The following is a 19,204-nucleotide window of genomic DNA, read 5'->3' on the forward strand; positions in this document are numbered from 1 at the left end:
TCAGATCTGCACACCTGCAGGAGCCTCCTCTGGCCAGAACCCGCTGTCCCCTCAAATCCCCTGCCAGGCTGTCTCCGGGGTGTCACCTGGAGTCCCCCTAGGCACAGCGTGCACAGCCGGTCCAGGTCTCTGGTGGTGAGGCTGCACTGGTCCTTCTGACAGAAGCCAAGAAGGCATAGGTAGGGACTGTATTTATTTACCCGACGGGTCCTTAATGACCTCCACGGTGAGGCCCCTCGCCCCCCTTTTGAAACGCTGAGGACCCTCAGTGGCCGTAAATCCCGCAGGATCACACAGGCGGGCGCCATGGGGTCCGCGAGGGCGACCGCGCGCGGCCCTGTCAGGCCCCCTGGAGGCGCGCCTCTGAGGGGTGACGGCGTCGCCTTGACCCGGGAGACCGCGGCCCTCCGTCAGGGAGGGCCGGCGTTCGGGAAGGCCGCGTTCCTCGGGGTTGTGCCCGGCGGAGGGGCCGGGAGGCCGGGGTCCCGCAAGGCCCACAGGCCGCGGCCGCGCCGCCCGACGTCACTTCCGACCGGAGCCATGATGGCGGCGGCGCGGCCGCGGGCGCCGGGGCGGGCGGAACGGCGGCGGCTCTCGGCGCTGTGAGGCGCGGGGCGCGGCGGGCGCAGGTGAGAAGCGGCGTGGCACGGACGGCCTCGGGGCCGGAGCCGGGACGCTGGGCCCGCCCAGCGAGGAGCGCGGGGCCGCCGGCGGCGGGCGGGCACCGGGCGCCCCGGGGCAGCCCGGCGGGCGCGCCCCCTCAGGGATCCCGGGCGTCGGGGCGGGAGCGGCCGGCGGGGGGCCCGGGGGCGAGGCGACGGTCGCCCAGGAGGTGGTGGCCTCGCGGGTGGGTGTCGGCGCGGGTCCCTCCGTGCCGGCCTTGGGGTCCCCGCGGCGAAGTTTGGGGTTCGCTTTGTGGCCGTGGCGAGCCGGCTACTGGGCCGCCCGGGACCCCACGTGGGCTCCGGGCCGTCACAGGTGTCAAGCCGCCCGTGCCTTTTTTTGTGTGTGTGCTGAGCGTGTCCTGCCCATTTGCCTTCCTGGTTTGTTTTGTGTCTTGAGTCTTTGTGTTTTCTAAATAGTTATTTTTTTTCGTGTGTGTGTGTGTGGTCGAAACCTGGAAATTGTGTCCCCGATGTCCCCATAGACCCTACAGCCCCCAGTGTGTGTGACAGAAGTGCCTGGCTCCCTCGCGAATTTTGCCACTAAAGCCAGCAGGAGCCACGTTTTGACTGGCGAGAGAGATAGGAAGTAACCCTGACAGGTCGGCGTTCCGCCTGGTTCCCTGGGATCCACGCGGGAAGGTCCCACGTATTTGAAGCCCTGAGCTATGGGGCAGCCCGCTCACAGCTGGAAGGAATTTCCAAGCCCCAGAGATGAGCTTCCCACTGGTCCCCTACTTTGCATTTTAGGGATGCGCGGAGGTTTAGGGTTTATTTGAGACCTGCGGTGCCTTTTGCGAAATCTTTAGATCCCTTTAGTCAAACACTGTGAAAGACTGTGCCTGCAGTCATTGTCCCCCCAAGGCTACAAAAACGTGTTTTCAACTTTTGTTTACTCTAGGCTTTGTTGCCAAAAGTGACCGCGGGATTTCACCACAAACAGGTCCTTTTGCTGATTCTTCCACCCAGCAAAGCACGCAGTTGGCTTTATTGTGATCACTTGTGTTCATAGTGTTAGAAAAAAGAAGATGGGGAATTTGGTGTGTGACTGTCGAGGAGGAGGAATGGAGAGGCATCGCTGAATTAAACGTCCTGTTTCAGGTGGGTTCTGTGATTTTGAGGTGGTACCCAGCCGCGTGGTCGCTCTGTCACCGGCTCCTAACACACACTTATTTGGCCCGATTCTCTCCTGTGCAGAAGCACAGTTTAGCCTCAATCTTCCAAGATCATCTAATTAATCCCTCACTCATGTCACCCTATGGCCACTGAGACCAAAATTCGTGGTAGGAACAGGTTCTCAATTCTATTCCTATTATTCAAAGCTCTTTTTAAAAATCGTCTTGTTTTAAGTGCTTAAAGAAGTCCCAGCATGGAATCATAGGGCTTCCTAGATGCTTGCTTTTGTTTATTTTGGAAGTGGTCTCTTTATGTGAAAAGTTGGTATATTCCTCCCCCTGCCCCACCCTCCCCTCCTTTCAAGGACAGCTCCTGAAACAAATCCATTTAAATGTGTAAGAATGTATTAGTTCTGAAAGTACAAGTGTAACAAAGCGAGCTCCACACAGTAGAACAATTGTGGAGTAGAGAAAAGCACAAAGAAGCGATAGAAACGGGTAGACCCTTCCCCGGCTTCACCGCACCATTGTTAACACTGTCAGTCCTCCCCACCCCCCTCGTGTTTCTTCACTTATGTAGCTACGTAGTTGCAGAATGTATTCACTTCTGTGTGTTTGCATTTTGAGCAGGCTTGATGCCACACCGGCTACACTGTTTGCGACCTGTCCTCCCTTGTGATATTCTGGGCGTACCTCTGTGTCCTAACCGTTCTAAGTGATGTTCCATAGCCCTCTGATATGGAGATGTGCTATCCTTTATCAATCATTTCCATATTGATTTCTATGGTTTCTAAACCCTGAGGTTTTTTTTTTACATTAAGATGTGTTTCAGATTTTTTTTTTCTGTCATAAGTATTTAGGTGCTGTAGTCTTTTAAGATATAGGAAAAATGTAAATTCTACTTTTGGGTTTCTAACTATTTATTTTCCTTGCCGACATAGTGGTAAGAAATAACTAGATTTCTCCTCCATTTCAGCTCCTTTCTTCTCAGCCAGGTCCATGCAGTTATGTACACAGATCTGCACACATACGTCTTTGATGATTATTTCACATTAGATGTTTATTTATTCATGGAACTGTTTCCTTAAGCTGCTGATCTCTTTTCAACTTCCGGCTCTGATTTACAAACCTTTTAAGTCCTGCTAAATCATAGACTTTCCGGGCTGGAAAGCACCGTGGGTTATTCACTATCTTCATGGCTTCTGACTAGCCTTTCATGTTATTTTTAGTGCCCAGGCAGAAAGAAAACCAAAAACTGCGGGCTTCCACCAGAAAACACCATGGTGGGGAGTGATAGAGGAGGGTGGATACAATCCGGGGACCTTTGTCACACTTGCATAGTAGTGGGCTTCAGATGCCAGGGGCCCTAACTGATGGTCCCTGTACCATTATGTCTGACAAGTGTCCAGGGCATCGTGGTGGGTGTGCCACCCATCAAGCTTTGGGGCCTGAGTTTGTGTGCCCATGCTCCTTATGCGATTAGCAGTTTAGAGGCAGAGCTGTGGGAAGTTGTCCTGCTGGAGCATCTGAAAGCTATGGGTTCCTTTAATCCTGAAAGTGATATTTCACCTCCCTTAAAACCCCTTCAGCTTGTGGTTGAGTAACTGTGATGCAGGGCTCTCCTGCACACTGCGAGGCATTGAGCAGCAGCCCTGTACCTGTCGGATGCCAGTGTGACGCCCCATGATGTCTCTGGATATTTCCAAATGTCCCATCAGAAGATGGTGTGGTTCTTTACTGCTGCTGTGTTACAGGAAGAAGCCTCATCTCACTGTGTGGTTAAATTACTGGCACCCGAAGTCAAAGCCTCAGAATGGATTATCAGACTTGTGTCTTAAAACCAGGCAGCCGACTCTGTTTTGTCCAGAGGGCCGCTGTGTGACCTCTGGATTTGTTGCCCTCTGTTCTTGTGGCAGTAAAGCAGCGTGAGGTGTTCTGGAGATCGGGAAGTTTTCATGATACGAGATCACCATTCCCAGTATGCAGATTAAGTTATTAAGGAGTTTAAATAAATTTGCATAGAGTTGATTCATGGTGAATAATTAAAGCATGTGGCGCATTATACTGGATAGCATGGAAATAACTGTCTTTTTCTCTCAGAAAATGGGCCTTGGTTGAAGCAACCCCTTGAAGGTTGATGGTAGAAGCCAAACTATAGTTGTCTAAAGATTTTCTTTCTGAAACTAGCAGTTTAGGGTTATGTACAGAAATGATGAATTTCTCTTGAGGTTCGCTTTTTCAGATGCTTACCTAACTTTGAGTCATTGCAGTTTAAAGATAGCTTATTGATCTTTACGGAAAATACGCGTTCTTAATACAATTTTCCCTGGAAGGAAAATATGTATGTTGCTGAATGTTCAGAAGTATAGCTCATGTAGATTGAAGTTTTCTTATGGAGGAATTTAATGATTAATAAAACACAGAGAGACACGTGCTGTTGGTCCCACACTTGGGAGAAGCAGTCTGCATCGTTTCTCTTGGAATGAGTATGTGTGCCAGTGAAATATTCTCTCTCAAGAGAACGCCTCTCCTCATCACCCCTGCCCCCCTGAAACATGACTTAGGAGTTATTGCATGCAGTATATTTAGTTTATTTGGAGTGAAATATGGTTAGAATACTTTTCTTGGTACTCTGTAGTATCTACTGTAGAATCTTTGCTCATGTTCTATCTGCACCGTGTTTTCATTTATTAGTCCTTTGGAACATGCAATAAAGAAAGTTTCACTGAATACTTACACATTGTCCAGCCATTTTGGAGAAAAGAATATTTTGTAGCTCTTGCAATCAATCATAGGCTATGTTGTGCTTTCAAAGAGCTGAATTACTTCTTGGCACAGCTGGCCTGACATATCTAAAGCTAAGTGCAACTGTTGGTTTGATTACAGCTGGCAGCCTGTCTGGAAATGAGGGGAATCCCCATATTTCACATGTGCTTGTGTGTGGTTCTGCTGGGACTGTGTTAGGCTCTGCTGGGACGATCCTGTGCCACTGTCAACTAATTTAAATGATGCCACCGACATTTGAAAAGTGTTGGTAGATTCTCCAAGTCCCTGTACATTTGCGTAGGAATCTTGTGTGAGACACTGCCACTGAGGCCTCATGGGGGTATCAGAGAGAACATTCCATGGGTTCTCACTCTGGGAGACTCCTGCCAGGAACCTGACTCAATTCTGAAAGGTCTAGTTTTTATTTATTTATTTATTTTTATTGGAAAGGCAGGTTTTTAAAAAAATTTTATTGGAAAGGCAGATAATACAGAGAGGAGAAGAGACAGAGAGGAGGATCTTCCATCCAGTGGTTCACTCCCCAAGCAGCCTCAATGGCTGGAGCTGAGCCAATCCGAAGCCAGGAGCCAGGAGCTTCTTCTGGGTCTCCCATGTGGGAGCAGGGTCCCAAAGCTTTGGGCCGTCCTTGACTGATTTCTCAGGCTACAGGCAGGGAGCTGGATGGGAAGTGGGGCTGCTGGAATTAGAACCTGTGCCTATATGGGATCCTGGTGCATTCAAGGTGAGGACTTTAACCCCTATGCTATTGTGCCAGGCCCTGGAAAGGCAGATTTTATAGAGAGAGTGAAAGACAGAAAGATTTTTTCTGTCGGCTGATTTATTCCCCAAATGGCTGTAACGGCCAGAGTTGAGCCATTTTGAAGCCAGGAGCCAGAAGCTTCTTCTGGTTCTCCCACGCAGGTGCAAGTTCCCAAGGCTTTGGGCCATCCTCCACTACTTTCCTAGGCCACAAGCAGGGAGCTGGATGGGAAATGGAGCAGCCAGGACACAAACCAACGTCCACATGGACCCTGGTGCTTGCAAGGCAGAGTTAGCCACTTGAGCCATTGTACCAGACCCATGATTCAGCTTTAAAGTACATCTGAAAGTAGGAATTTTCAGTAAGAGTGTTTTTGGGATAAATTTGTATTATTTGTGGCACAGTCTCACTACTTATGAGGGGCATGGAGCAGGGAGAATGCTACCCGAGAGCAGTGTTGAGTGACTCTCAAGTCTGGGTCAGAGGCAGGGCAGCACAGAATGACCCGGTCTGGTCCAGGCTGGCCACTCACCAAGCTCACCTGCAACGTCAGCATCCCATATGAGTGCCAGTTCGAGTCCTGGTGCCTCAGTTGCCTGTGAATACACCTTGGAAGGCAGTGGAAGGTGGCTTAAGCGTCTGGGTCCCTGACACTCATGTGGGAGACCCAGATGGAGTTCCTGGCTCCTGGCTTCAGCCTGGTCTAGCCTTGGGTATTGTGAGTGAAGCAGAATAGACATTTGTGGGGTGGTGAATCAATATACAGCAAGTCTTTCTCTGTAATTGTGCCTTTCAAATAAGTAAATAAATCAATCTGTAAACAAGGAATTTGCAAGCAGTTTGAAATACTTGAGATTTTTGTACTAGCCCTGCTCAGTTGCTGATAATACTGCAGTCTGGATAAAGTATGAAGAGGGAGGTTGATTTTGGCTTACAGTTCTGGAGCTGCAAGGTGGAGGGGCCTCATCTGGGGGCGTTCTTGCTGGCAGTGCTGTGTGTCACTTGCATATGTGTGTGTTACCTGGTCGGTGTCTCATAAACCCATCAGAGTTCCTTAGGTCCTTTGTGACCTATCTGTTCCTCCACATTCCGGGCACCTGCCTGCGGACTCCACGCCACTGCGTGATACCTGCGTGCTACCTCCCTGCGGTTCTCAAATCCAGTGTGAGTTTCCCAACCGAAGTGGCTTTTCAGAAACATGAATAGCACCTTTGTGGTCTCCCAGTGTGGTGGGTCCTGGGAGATAATGTGGCTCAATTCTTGTTGAAGGAAGCCCAGGTTTGTGACATCATGGTCACCAAGCATGGTGGAGGCAAGGGCGACTTTCCAGCTGCTTCCATGCCTTCCCAGAGCCAGATCCTGGGTCGCTTTCTCTTCTGTCTGGATGTTCCTGCCTGAGCTGCCTTTCCTGAGCTGCCTTTCCTGAGCTACCTCTGGGACTGAGGGCCTCTAACTCTCCATCAGTAACCTCACGGCCTGTCCCGGCTGGAGCCTGCTTTTCCATATTGCTGGCGTAGCTTCAAATAGGCATGTCTGGTCTCTGTTGAGATGCTCCAAAATGGAGCTCACCCCTTTCCTTAAGCTCTGCCCTCACTCCTGCCTGCTGTCTCCGTGCAAATACAGTCAGGCGGTTGTTCTTCCCAAGGTGCCAGCTTTGATGTCGAGCTCATCTTCACCCTCTCTTTGGCCTCCTCTTCACCACTCAGCTCAACCATGCTTCCTCGGTGGTGCCTGTAACATTCTTTGTTTCCTTTCAGCTGCTACCTATGGTTCCGATCCTAATTTTAGGTATCCTGGATTGGCAGCTGGCTTGCCTGCTCCTGCTCTCCAGCTGCCTCCCCTTCTCCCACTCTCTGGTTCTAGCTTTGCTGTCAGTGGAGACACAGAGCACCTGGAGCTGGCCCCATGCGTTCATTTTTGTTCCGTACTGATCCTTGAGCTGCGCTAGTTACAAACGCTGCAGGTGCACTTCGGGAGAGTCTGTTGTCTCTCTCATCCTGTACTTAGACATCTGTCTTTCTACTTTCAAATAAGAAGTGCTAACCCTATAGGTCTGCAGACAGTTGGCGTTGCTTGAGAACAGAAGTAGTTGCCTGTTTAGGGGGCTAAAACCTGGGCCTCAGATTATTTAAGCTAGAAGGGCTGTTATTTAAGCTAGAAGGGCTGTTCCTTGCCAAAATAAACTGCTACCTATAGGATCTGTGGGATGTCAGCGTGCCTGGCACTGCAGTGAATCTGAGTTACAGTTCCTCTGGTGTCACAGTTCCACTGTGAATTCTGGAAGCCTCTCCCTTAGCAGATGAACTGTGTCACAGCGTAGGAGAAGCCAAGCCTCCCAAGCAGCCATTTGTAAGATGGCTACGTTAGTACTTGGCATCTTTATGTCTGAGAAGCGAGTACTCGGTGGCGGGACTGGTATGGCCACTCTGTGGGAGCTTTCCTCCACAATTTAGGAAATGCACAGATAGTTTCCAAAGTTTTCTGAACAGTTTCAACTTTAAAGGTTTGATCACAAGAATAACATTTGCATTGTCAGCCCCCGTGGGAGAGCAGAGACTCACAGCAGTTCAGGAGAGGGCCTTTTCTTTTGAGAATTGTGCAGTGTATCACTTGGCATCTTGCTTTAGAAGTGTTGGGGTGGAAGCTTGGCATTTGAGTGCTAGCAAAGCATTGACTTTTCTTTGTGTAAGCATGTGAAGCTTTAATGTGTCTGACACAGGGGAGGTGTTCGAAAATTGTCTTTGTATCAGGACTTTGATTTCAGTGCTGCTGTGTGGAACAGTCAACAGTTGGTCGCCTAGTATGTTCCATGAGAGCTGTAATGATGACGCGATTCTTTGTAGTTCCCATCAGAGAGCAATACCCAGCCTCCCACCTTCTCCTTTGGTTTCTGCATCTGTAGTTTTGGGCAGTTAGCTTTGACAACAAGGAAAGGAAATTAACTTTTTAATCCAAGGATGTTTTGCTTGGATAGAATTACCTCGTTCAGGAAAACTGACAATGATTCTTGTGTGTTCTGAACCATGGAGAGGAATATTCCTGCCGTAGAGAGAGGTGTAATGCTTTGTTTTAGTTTCTTGGGAGAAACTAGGAATTTTTAATTAGGACATCATAGGCAATTACTGTGAAACCCTAAGCAATGCCTGAGATTGATGATGTAATGAGTTACATATTCATTGCAGTACACCGCAGCACAAGTGTGTAAGTTTAGTCAAAAGAATAAGGTGGAGTATTATATTAATTAAGACCTATCCGTGGCATCGGCCAGGTCAGCAGACGCCATGCAGCTGTTTTTTGAACTAGTTCTTTAGAATCAGATGCTTGGAGCAGTGGCTTTGAAAAATTTCCCCCCTAATTTCTTTCTTTTCTTTCTTTCTTTTTTTTTTTTTAAGAGAAGCAATATGCTGGGGTTGCAAATGCTCCAGAGTGCCAGTGCAAGCGTGTGCTTCCCTAACTTGGCAGCCGGTCTCATTGGACACTTTACCAGGTACTGTTTCAGTGCTCAGGGTTCCTGGGAGCCGCAGGGCTGTTGACTTCAGAGCTCTGTAGCTTACAGGTTTCAGACACAAGCTCTCAGCTCTCCTGGTTTTTTCCTTGGAGCGCTGCACCTCCCATTGCACCACAGCCCCTGTGTTTCTCCAGCCTGTCAAACCGCAGCTGCTGTCACTGTTAGATTCTTCCATCTGGAGCAGAAGTCCTTAGTTAGGTTTGTGCCAAGGCTGTCTCTGCTCCCTGCATCCGGGGACGCAGGAATTGTGGTGGGCCGGGCCTTTTTCATGGGCGAAATGGCTGGTTGGTTTGGAGCAGAGCATCTGGTTGTTTGTATCTCTCCCCGTGGGGAGATTCCCCCAGGTGGGGAGCTCCTCTGCCTTACCACATTGGAGAGAGAGCTTTAGGGATGAGAGAACCCTGAGTGTTTCCAAACAGAAAGAGCCTACACCCTCTGAGTCAGCACTTTGCCAAATCCTTGCTGTATTTCTGGTCTCTCTCCCTCCTTCTCTTCCTTCCCACTGCCACACGCTCTTGCCTTATTCCTAAAATGATGGTCACATCGGTTGGATGTTTCAGTTTAGTTTGGTAATATAGTCTGCATTTTCAAGGGGAGGTTGGGTCGTTAGTGGGAAACTAGACGATAATGCTTTTTCTGTTGCATTATTTTTAGCAAGGGGAAATGGATGATTTTTTTCATTAGCAGATTCAATATTAGTGCTTGTGCTGAAGCTAACAAAGCAGCTTCTCCATGCTTTTTGCATCGATTTTTTTTTTTTTTTGGATTTGCAGATGGCCAGTTTGGCAATTCCACTGTTTTGTTAAGAATTGTAAATGGTAGTTTTCTATGACAATGAGTACCTTAATAGTGATTGTAAAATAATAAAAATTACTGTTTGAGAAGTTGCATAGTTCAGATATTTTTATTTTCTTAGAAGTTTCTGGATTGCAAGAGTCTTTTAGGCATGTGCCGTGCCTAACGCTGGCCTCCGAGCAGTGTCAGGTGTGCCGCATCTACTCTGCAGATCTAGCTGTCCCTGTATTTGCTTCTCTGACATTTATTTTCTCTGAGCACTACTTGATGTGCTGATCAGTTTTCTATATTTTTCTTTTCTTCACCATCAGCTTTTCTAAGAAAATGGAACCTTAAGTTTTTCTTGTACCTACTCTTTATTGCATTTTTGGTCTTTTAAATTTGATATAACCATACTGGTTCCATTACTTTTTTCTGCTTTTACTTTTAGTTTATACAGCTCTTAAGTTTCTGATTTTTGGTGTTACAGTGTGGAACTTTTTGTGATTAAGAAAAGTAGCTATAAAATAATTGCACCATTAATGACCTCTAATTAGCATTGCCAAATTAATCCTTTTTCAGTTAGCCTCCAGATTATAGTATAAACATATATATTATCCTAAAGAATAATTACAAAATGATATCAGTGACTTACAGATGCATTACAAGTCAAGTATTTTTCCAGTTCCATTTTTTCCTGTTCAGACTTAAGCTAATCTTAGGACTCCTCTGAGAAAAAAAAATCAGCTATTTCTTTTACTATGCCTCTGACATAACTTTGTAGATTTTGAAGTAGCATATGTTAGGGTTATTTCATGAACATCTTAAGCTTCAGGGGATTGGTGCTGAAGCTGGGGTTGGGGCTGCAGGGCTGAACCGACTCAGAATAGGCGGCACCTTGGAGGTCGCCTTTCTCATGACCTCTGGCTCCAATGCTTACAGCTCAATTGTCATTGGGGTTGTCTTGACTCTTTAGGGGACCAGCATTTTAATAAATACCCTGATTATTTTATTGTTGCCGTATTGATAGTGATCATTTATAATTAAATCATTCTTATGATATTGATGATTTCTATAGCTTTTAAATTTAATTTAATTTTACTTGAAAGAGTTACAGAGAGAAGCAGCAGCAGCAGAAAGACAGATCTTCCATCCTCTGGTTCATTCCCCAAATAGCCACAACGGCCAGAGCTAGGCTGATCTGAAGCCAGGAGCCAGGAGCTTCTTCTGGGTCTCCCATATAGGTACAGGGGCCTAAGGCTTTGGACCATTCTCTGCTGCTTTGCAAGGCCATTAGCAGGAAGCTGTATTGGAAGTGGAGCAACTGGGACTCACACCAGTTCCCATATGGATTGCCAGCACCACAGGCAGACAATTATAAAAGGATTTGTTTATTTGGAAGGTGGAGTGACAGCGGGAGAGAGAAAAGAAAGAGATCTTTGTTCAGCTGGTTCGTTTCCCAAATGACTGTAAGAGCCAGGTATGGGCTAGGCTGAAGCCAGGAGCCAGGACTTCCGTCTGTAGGTCCCACATGGGCTCAAGTACCTGGGATATCTTCTGTTGTCTTCTGAAGTGCATTAGCAAGAAAGCTAGATGTGAAGTGGAACAGACGGGACTCGGTGCAGTGTTGCAGGCAGCAGCTTTCCACTGCACCACAGTACCAGCCGCTAGACATTATGTATGTAAGGATGATTTATCCTAGAATTTCACAGCGATAGCTTGAAAATGTAAGTGCATATATACTGTTAGCATCATAGACTATTATTATTATTCAGTTCGTTTGAGTATGAATACTTTAAAAATTAATGTAAAAGTAAAATTAAAAGGTGAGTTTATTATCTTGGGAACCTTTGAAGCGCCCTCATGGAGATCAGATTCGCAGGTGGTAATAATGTACGTGCTCGAAGTCCGTATGTTCGACCGACGTACTTTATATCCTGCTTCAAGGACTGAGAAGTATCAGCAAGGTAGAATAGGAAGGCTGTGGAAATCCAGCAAACTGAGGCAGAAGCCAGGGTCAGAGAAGTCCTAAGGGTTTCAAGATTTTCTGTGTCCTACCAAAGACTCTTAATTGCTGAGCATTCTTTAGGAAGCTTTTGGTGGGATTTGGCAAGGCTTCAGTGATGGTCAGGCAAAGATTGTCCCCTGCCTCTGCACTGACAGGATGGGTGCTCGGCTCCTCTCGTTGGACCTGTTGTGTTAAGCTGAGTGTGACAGCAGTGTGGCTGCAGGATGGGAGCTCTGCAGGATCGCCACGGTGTTTCTGCAGCAGTGCGGGGGAGCTCCGAGTCTGTGATGGCTTTAAAACACAAGATCACCTGTAGCTGGTTGCCTGAACAGCGCAGAGGTTCCCAGCTGGGGCTGTGAGCAGAGGTTGCAGGCCTTGTGGCACAGAGTGCTCGGGGCAGCCGTGAGGAACGGGGCAGTCTCATGGAAGAGGACGTGCCCAGCACAAGATGCTGTGTTCCCTGGCAGAGATCACCTGAGCTTTAACCTCCCTTGTTTTTAGCATAGTTTAATAAATAATTTAATTTAAAAAGCATCGCTTGAGGGGTGGTTGGTCAGAAGTCTCCTGGGATATCCGTGCCCGCATGGGAGTGTCTGGGTTTGAGTCCTGGCTCGGCTCCTGACTCTGGCTTCCTGCTGATGTCCACATCCTGGCGGGCACTGGGGATGGCTTAGGTACTCCGGCCCCTGCCAGTGTCTCATGGCGGGGGACCTGAATGAAGTTCCTAATTCGAGTTTTTGGCCTGGCCTAGCCCAGCCTGGCTGGTGTGGGCATTTGGGGGAATCAGTCTGTCATTCTTTGCATTTTAAATACATTTAATTATTATTATTATTAAATTCTATTGGAAAAGAGCAGAGTGAGCCCTGGGATGGCTGCCGACTGAGCTGGAAGGAAGGTAAGGGGGGAGTCAGCGATGGCTCCAGGTCTCTGTCCTCAGTGCTGGGGGATGGAGCTGCTGTTGTCTGAAATGCTGCCTTCTTTCCATCTGCTTTTCATCTGTACTCCCTTCTGTAATTGACACTTTTCGCCTTCCCCTTTCCTCACCCTTTGTAGTTGCCGACTCAAGCTCAGTTCAGATGACTGTGTCATCCCCATGTCTGGTGCCAGATAACCTAACTAGTGCAACGCTGAACAAGGCTCAGCCTTGCTTATCACAGCGGATCTCAGCTTTTTCATGAAGAAAACCACAATATGTTGCAGATTATTGCATGACTGGTAGTGTTGCTTCTACACTACCTGTTGCCTAATTGTACCCATTGGAATACACTCAATGTCCCTTTCCAAAGAAAAGATCCATCTTTCTCGTTTTACGTTCTGGGGTAGGGGCCCTGCACTAATACTGCTTGCCAAATAACCAGCATTTCCTCTCTCCCTCGACTCAGAGGATACAGATCTGATGTTGACTTCTCAAACTAGAAATACGAACAGGGAGAACTCCATCCACTGGTTCACTGCCTTGCAGCGTCCCTACTTGCTTTGCTGCCACCTCTTCCCATTGCCTCTCTGAGCCAGCTGTTGGATCTGCAGGCGTCGAGATAAGAGCCGGTGCTCAGAGTCCCTCTGCCTTGCACCTGTGTGGTTTTCTCGGAAGCACGTTTATTTTATGACGACTGCCCAGCTTGGTTTTGTGGTGTTTTTGTAGGTCTTCTCCTCCAAGAAGGGCAATAGAGTCTTCCTTCTTGTCACTGCCCGGGACCTGAGCTCCAGCGGTAGGAGGTGCTCCAAGCGAGGCAAGGGGACACTTGGTCTAGTTTTTGGAATGAAATGTGGCTTAATCCTAGAATAGAAATTAAAGCCATTTAAGATCCTAAAAGTCAACTGCTATAGTCTTGCTCTTGGGCAAGAGGAAATATTCAGAAGTGGCAGGTCTGTCAAGGCAGAAAGTGGGTTAGTAATGGTCTTGCACTGAGGATGGGTATTAGAAGGGAGTGGAGCATGACTGTTGAAGGTTTCTTATGTGTTGAGAATGTTCTAAAATAAGTGATGATGATAGCTAGCTGCACAAATCTGTGAGTACAGCCTATACTTTTGAATTGTATTCTTAGAATGAGTCAGGTATTGGGGCCGATGTGCAGGTTAGTTCTCCACTGTGTGGCGCCAACATCCCATATGAGCACAGTTGGTGTCTTAGCTGCTCCACATCTGATCCAGCTCTCTGCTTATGGCCTTGGAAAGAGGCCCAAATCCTTGGGCCCCTGCGCTCACATGGGAGACCTGGAAGAAGCTCTTGACTCCAAGCTTTGGATCAGCTCAGCTCTAGCTGTTGAGACCATTTGGAGTGAACCAAGCTGGGAGACCTTCTCTCACTGTCTCTCCTCTCTCTATAAAATCTGCTTTTCAACTAAAAATAAATCTTTTTAAAATGTCAATTGTATGATATATGAATATGTCAATAAAGCTGCTGAAATGTGAAAAAAATCCTCACAAGAACAAAAATGGTGAAATATGGGGGTAAGAGGCAAACCCTGGTCATGAGAGCTTGGCCAAGCTGTCTTTAGCTGCTTGGATCTGTCTTTTGCTTTTGAGGATGCTAGGGCCTGCCTTGGTAGAGATGACTGGGCTAATTCATGTGAGGGCAGCCTAGTGCCCTAGTCCATGGAGGGAGCTTTACAAACAGGAGTTAGACTGGTATTGCTACTGATAGTCCCTGTGAGAGGGAGAAGGCAATGCCAGGAGATGGGGTTGGTGGCCTTTGTTGATATGGTTACTTCTTACTACAAGCTTTTCTTCTGTTTCTCAGTTGTTAATGAATCTACCTAGAAAAGCTTACTAAGAGGACAGGTGAATCCTAACCTCTTATCTACCAGGGGCACAAAGTGTCACGATGGCTCTTGTGGGCAGTTATGATGGGGGAGTTAGGGGTACACACCTTGGGCTCAACTGACTTTATTACTGTTTGACATGCATACTTTTTTCTATTTTAAAAGCTTTATTTATTTCTTATTGGAAATTCAGATATACGGAGAGGAGGAGAGACAGAGGGATAGATGTTCCATCACTGGTCCAGTCCCCAAGTGGCCTCAACAGCCGGAGCTGAGCTGATCCAAAGCCAGGAGCCTCCCCCAGGTCTCCCACATGGATGCAGGCTCCCAAGGCTTTGAACCATCCTCTACTGCTTTCCCAGGCCACAAGCAGGGGGCTGGAAGGGAAGTAGAGCAGCTGGGACATGAACCCGCGCCCATATGGGATGCTGGCAGATGCAAGGCAAGGGCTCTAGCCACCAAGCTGTTGTGTCAGGCCCCATACCTTTTTCTTTTTTAAAGATTTATTTATGTTTAGTTGAAAGGTAGATTTACACAGAGGATGAGGTGGGAGAGAAGGAGAGAGAGAGAGATCTTCCACCTGCTGGTTCATTCCCCAAATCACAATGGTCAGAGCTGAGCCAATCTGAAGCCAGGAGCTTCCTCTGTTTCTTCCATGTGAGTGCAAGGTCCCAAGGATTTGAACCACACTCTGCTGTTCTCCTAGTTCATAAGCAGAGAGCTGGATTGGGAAGTGGGACAGCCAGGATGCAAACCAATGCCCATATGGAATTCTGACATTGCAAGTGGAGGATTAGCCATAGCACCATGCTGAACCGTTCCTTCCCCGCTTCCTCTCTCCCTCCCTCCTTCTTCCTCTGACCTTCCTGCTTCCTCCTTTCTTCTTCTTCTTTAAAGATTTATGTATGTATTCTGAAAGTCAGAGTTACAGAGATGGGGAGAGAGAGAGATGTTCCATTCACTGTTTTGTTTCCCAAGTGGTCACAATGGCTGGGATCGTGTAAAGCCAAGATCAGGAACTTCGTTGGGATTTCCCACCTGAGAGCGAGGGCCCAAAGAGCTGGATCCTCTTCTGCTGTTTTTCTTAGGCACAAAACTGGGAGCTGGGTCAGAAGTGGAACAGCCAGGATGCCAGAATTTCAGGTGGCAGCTTAACCCATGTGCCAGCTACAGTGCTGGCCACCCAAGTATCCCTTTTTTTTTTCTTTTAACATAACGACATCATCCAGATGAACTGATTGTGTTTAACCTATGAGGCAAACAAAGGAAGGACCTGTAAAATTTGTGTGAGAGATAATGTCTGATGTTTATTCACCGAATACCTACCTACTGAGGGTTTATGTTGGTTTGGCAAGCATTGAGCTCTAGCAAGATGCAGTGTTTCAGAATATGTTTTCCGTGCCGGTTATGAGTGAGAAGTACTTGAGCTGCTTGGGCCCTAACTTACGTAGTGCCTTTTTACAGTGAAGAGTGGTTAGATAGTTTAAGTAATGGCAAAAGAAAACACCCAGCAGCCCGTATTAAAAAAAAAAACAAAACGAAAATGGAATGTAAAAGAACATTCTTTATGATGGTGGGTAGGCAATGTGTTCTTCCAGGATGCAGAATACCACTCAATTATGCATTTCTTGAGTCATTAACAATTAAGACATTCAGTTAGAATGTAATCAGAGTCTTGTGGCCCAGGACCGGAAGCAGCGTGCATGGAAAGGTGGAATGGGGCTGACTGGTGTGTGGCTGGCCATGTGCCGGAGACCTTCAGGCTGTTACGGTGGGAATTCTTAAGGTGGTGTGCTTTGTAAATGAGATCTGGTGACTCCTCAGGTGAGCGCTGCAGAAGGCAAAAAGTGAGTCTCCTGTTTTCACAAAAAGGATTTTGTCTTCTCTTTATTTTTCTGTACTGTGAATATATTGAGCACAAATTTTTAAGCAATAATTATAGCTCTTTGCAAACATCTTTTATTAAGCCATTTGCCTTTGATTGCAAGGTTTTTGTTGTGTTCCTTAAAGAAAACTCTCAGTGGCCAATGCTGGCGAATCTACCTTTCTGCTCCAGGAACTTGGAAAACAGCATGATGGAGTGGGGTCGAATTGTGTTGGCATTCTGCACATGGACATAAAAGGAAAGTCTTGATATCATCCGCAGGACACAGCACCATGCGACAAGCCACTCAGCAGCGCTTTGTTTCTGGCTATTAACAAAGCTAATTTGTTTCTTAGCAAAGGAGTAATTCCAAAGCAGAAATTTGATGTCGTTCTAAGGAGTCTGCTTTCACTGTAGTGTACTCATGCCATGAAGCCCTAGTAAGCAATCTGTTTTATTGTAGATAATCAATCCGAGAAGTGGACCATCAGCATAGATGGATCCAGCATGGAGTGGCGTGGTGAACGGCCCTTTGAGCAAATGCTAGGGTTCTGTGTGTGGTTTTAAATCACTGTAAATTTGTAGGCAGGAACATATTACATTTGTCTGTTTTTCTTTTTAGGGCTCATGTAATCAAAGAAGTTTCTTTGTTGTGTGTATCTTTACAGAACACAACAGGAATTGAAAATGAATCAGGTGAGTTTAAAGTAAGAATTTATACCAATACATGGCCTGGATGTCAGAGCGGCTCTTGGCGCGTGGAAGGTAGTACCGCGCGCCTTCATTCTCCCAGTGTTTCATTTTGTTTCCCAGCATCATTTGTGGCTTCACTGCTTTCACAGCGTGCCTCTGTGCGTGGAGTGGAGTGTGTGTGGCTTTGGTGCGGGTGGGCATTTCTGTGCCCCCTCAGTGCAGGTCTCATTATTAGGAGTTTTACCTCAGGCTTGTTTCTGCTCTCTCTCCCCGCCATTCCCTAGAGTGAGAGTTTTCTGGTTTTTTTCCCCCCATGTTTGAAGCTTGTTTTGATGTTTCGTTGTTAATAGGTTTTACTTTGTAATTATCCGTTGGTTGAAAAGGAAGAAGGAAAGTTATTTTTAGAGCCCATGATGATCGAAGGGGAAATGTTAACCATTTTACCTTTGAAAAACTTGCTCACAGAGTAAAACCAAGAGGGCAGATGTGACATGCAGGGTGGAGTTCTCTTTGCAGGAGGGAGTGAGGTCACCTGGAGAGGTAGCTGTTCTGCCAGGAATGTTTCTGTAGCCGTGAGGCTGTTCTGATCAAGAGAAGCAGTTAGGAGTTCGTAACAGATTCTAGAGTAGGGATTCTTATTGTCTGCTGCCAAGATTTTTTTCACTTGCATTTAATAAAAATTTATGGGTATCAGGAAAGTTTTCTCTTTAAAAATCTTCATAATATATATATATTTTAAGCGAACAAAGCCTAAAAATGTGAGGCATGTGATTCAGTTTTTGATTTTTAACTGGAAACTCTGAAACTTGAAAACATTTTACAACTCCCATTAACTGAAATCATGGATGCCTTTTTACCATGTGCTGGTCTTTCTGACCAAGGATCGCAAGTCCAGTTTCATTAGATGGTCACATTTAATAAATTCAGTCCCATGTTGCACTGTGAGCTGTGAAATTTTCGTTATGGATTTTTAATTTCATTTCATTACTTTTTTAAAAATCAGAAATAGGTTTATTTTAATGCAGGGGACTGTACATCATAAAAAGCGAATCTGTTGAACACATGGGACACGTGGTTCCTATTATCCTAAAACTTGTGGATTTACTAACATGCTTTTGAAGGCAAATTATTTTTCAGATGGTGGGGTGGGGGAGGGAGAAGGGAACAGGGCCGGTTTTCGCAGTCCTCGTCCATCAGAGTTCTGCGCACACGTGTGTCGTAGATTGCATTTGTCTTCCTGTTCTGTGACTGTTGGCGTGAAGCCGGTCACCCAAAGGAGCAAGCCTTTCTGTTGCTGGAACCGGTAGAGCCAAGCTCCTGGGTCAGAAGGAACTTGAACGCCTCCGAGGTAGAAGCTAAATATTGACACTGTACTTGCTATTCACCGTTCAGTAATCATTTACTGACATACCTGCCACTTTCCCTTGTGCCTTAATTCCTCTGCCATGGCGGGCTGGGCATATTTCTAATGTGTTTAGACTTGCTTCGCATCTCACCTTTGGCTTTAGTATTTCATTTATATCACACTAACTTATGTCTGCAAAAAAGTCTGTGAGCCATCCAAGAGAACGGTAGTAGTAGTTGTTCTTTTTTTTTTTGGCTCTTTCATAATTTATTTGTGACAATTTTTGATATTAGGTCCATAGAGGGCTGTCTTTGATGCGTCAAGCCAAGTTTTGGCAAGAAAGTGGCCTCTTCTGGGTCTAATGGTTACCACGTTTCTGATTTGGATGGAATTTAAGTGGTCTGGAAGTAATGAAATTTTTATTTGGATTATAAAAATTGTCCACTTTTTATGAGTAAGATTTTTGACATTTTCTTGTTTAAAGGATGGGAAAGGTCTTCTAAAAGTTTATGAAAAGTAGATATTATAAAAAAGCTGTGTGTGAATTTAAGACTTTTCACACCAAAATAAGCTCATCTTTCCATTTTATTTTTCCACAAGCTTTTAGCAGTATTACTTGCTGTTTAGACCTGATTATAAATTCACTGAAACCTGTTGGTATTTTTTTGTTGACAGCCATCCCAATCATTTCAGAAGTTTAGAATTATATAGGATAGTTGGTGGTTTTCCTTTTGTGTTTAGTTCTTTCATTTTTAACCATTGAAAATGGGCAGTAAATGCCTTGGAAACTTCAAAATAGCTCTCTACAACCATTCTGATGTAATAAAAAGTGTTTGAACTTAAACAAAATAGACTTACAGTTAAAATCTGAATGATTATTTTAGCGTTAGCAGTTCTGCCCAGGAGCTGATCAGTATGGCTTCTTCAGGCATCCCTGGCCTGTCTGT

General features: G+C 46.2%; 1 protein-coding gene across 5 annotated transcripts in view; it reads left to right on the top strand.

Annotated features, from left to right (window-relative positions):
* The first annotated feature begins 544 nt into the window (after positions 1-544).
* PRDM2 (PR/SET domain 2) overlaps positions 545-19,204 on the top strand; it is a 114,440-nt gene continuing 95,780 nt past the window's right edge. For 2 of the 5 annotated variants that reach the window (XM_058675457.1, XM_058675476.1), the window contains exons 1-2: positions 6,421-6,615; positions 16,842-16,915. In XM_058675457.1, coding sequence (XP_058531440.1) covers positions 16,907-16,915 — 9 coding nt within the window. In that variant the 5' untranslated portion in view covers positions 6,421-6,615; positions 16,842-16,906. Of the gene's footprint in view, positions 630-6,420; positions 6,616-16,841; positions 16,916-19,204 lie in introns of those variants that run through there. The other 3 variants (XM_058675458.1, XM_058675464.1, XM_058675471.1) reach the window with 3 other exon arrangements.

Source organism: Ochotona princeps, chromosome 2 (genome assembly GCF_030435755.1).
Source record: "Ochotona princeps isolate mOchPri1 chromosome 2, mOchPri1.hap1, whole genome shotgun sequence".
In the NCBI taxonomy this organism is placed as follows: Eukaryota; Metazoa; Chordata; class Mammalia; order Lagomorpha; family Ochotonidae; genus Ochotona; species Ochotona princeps.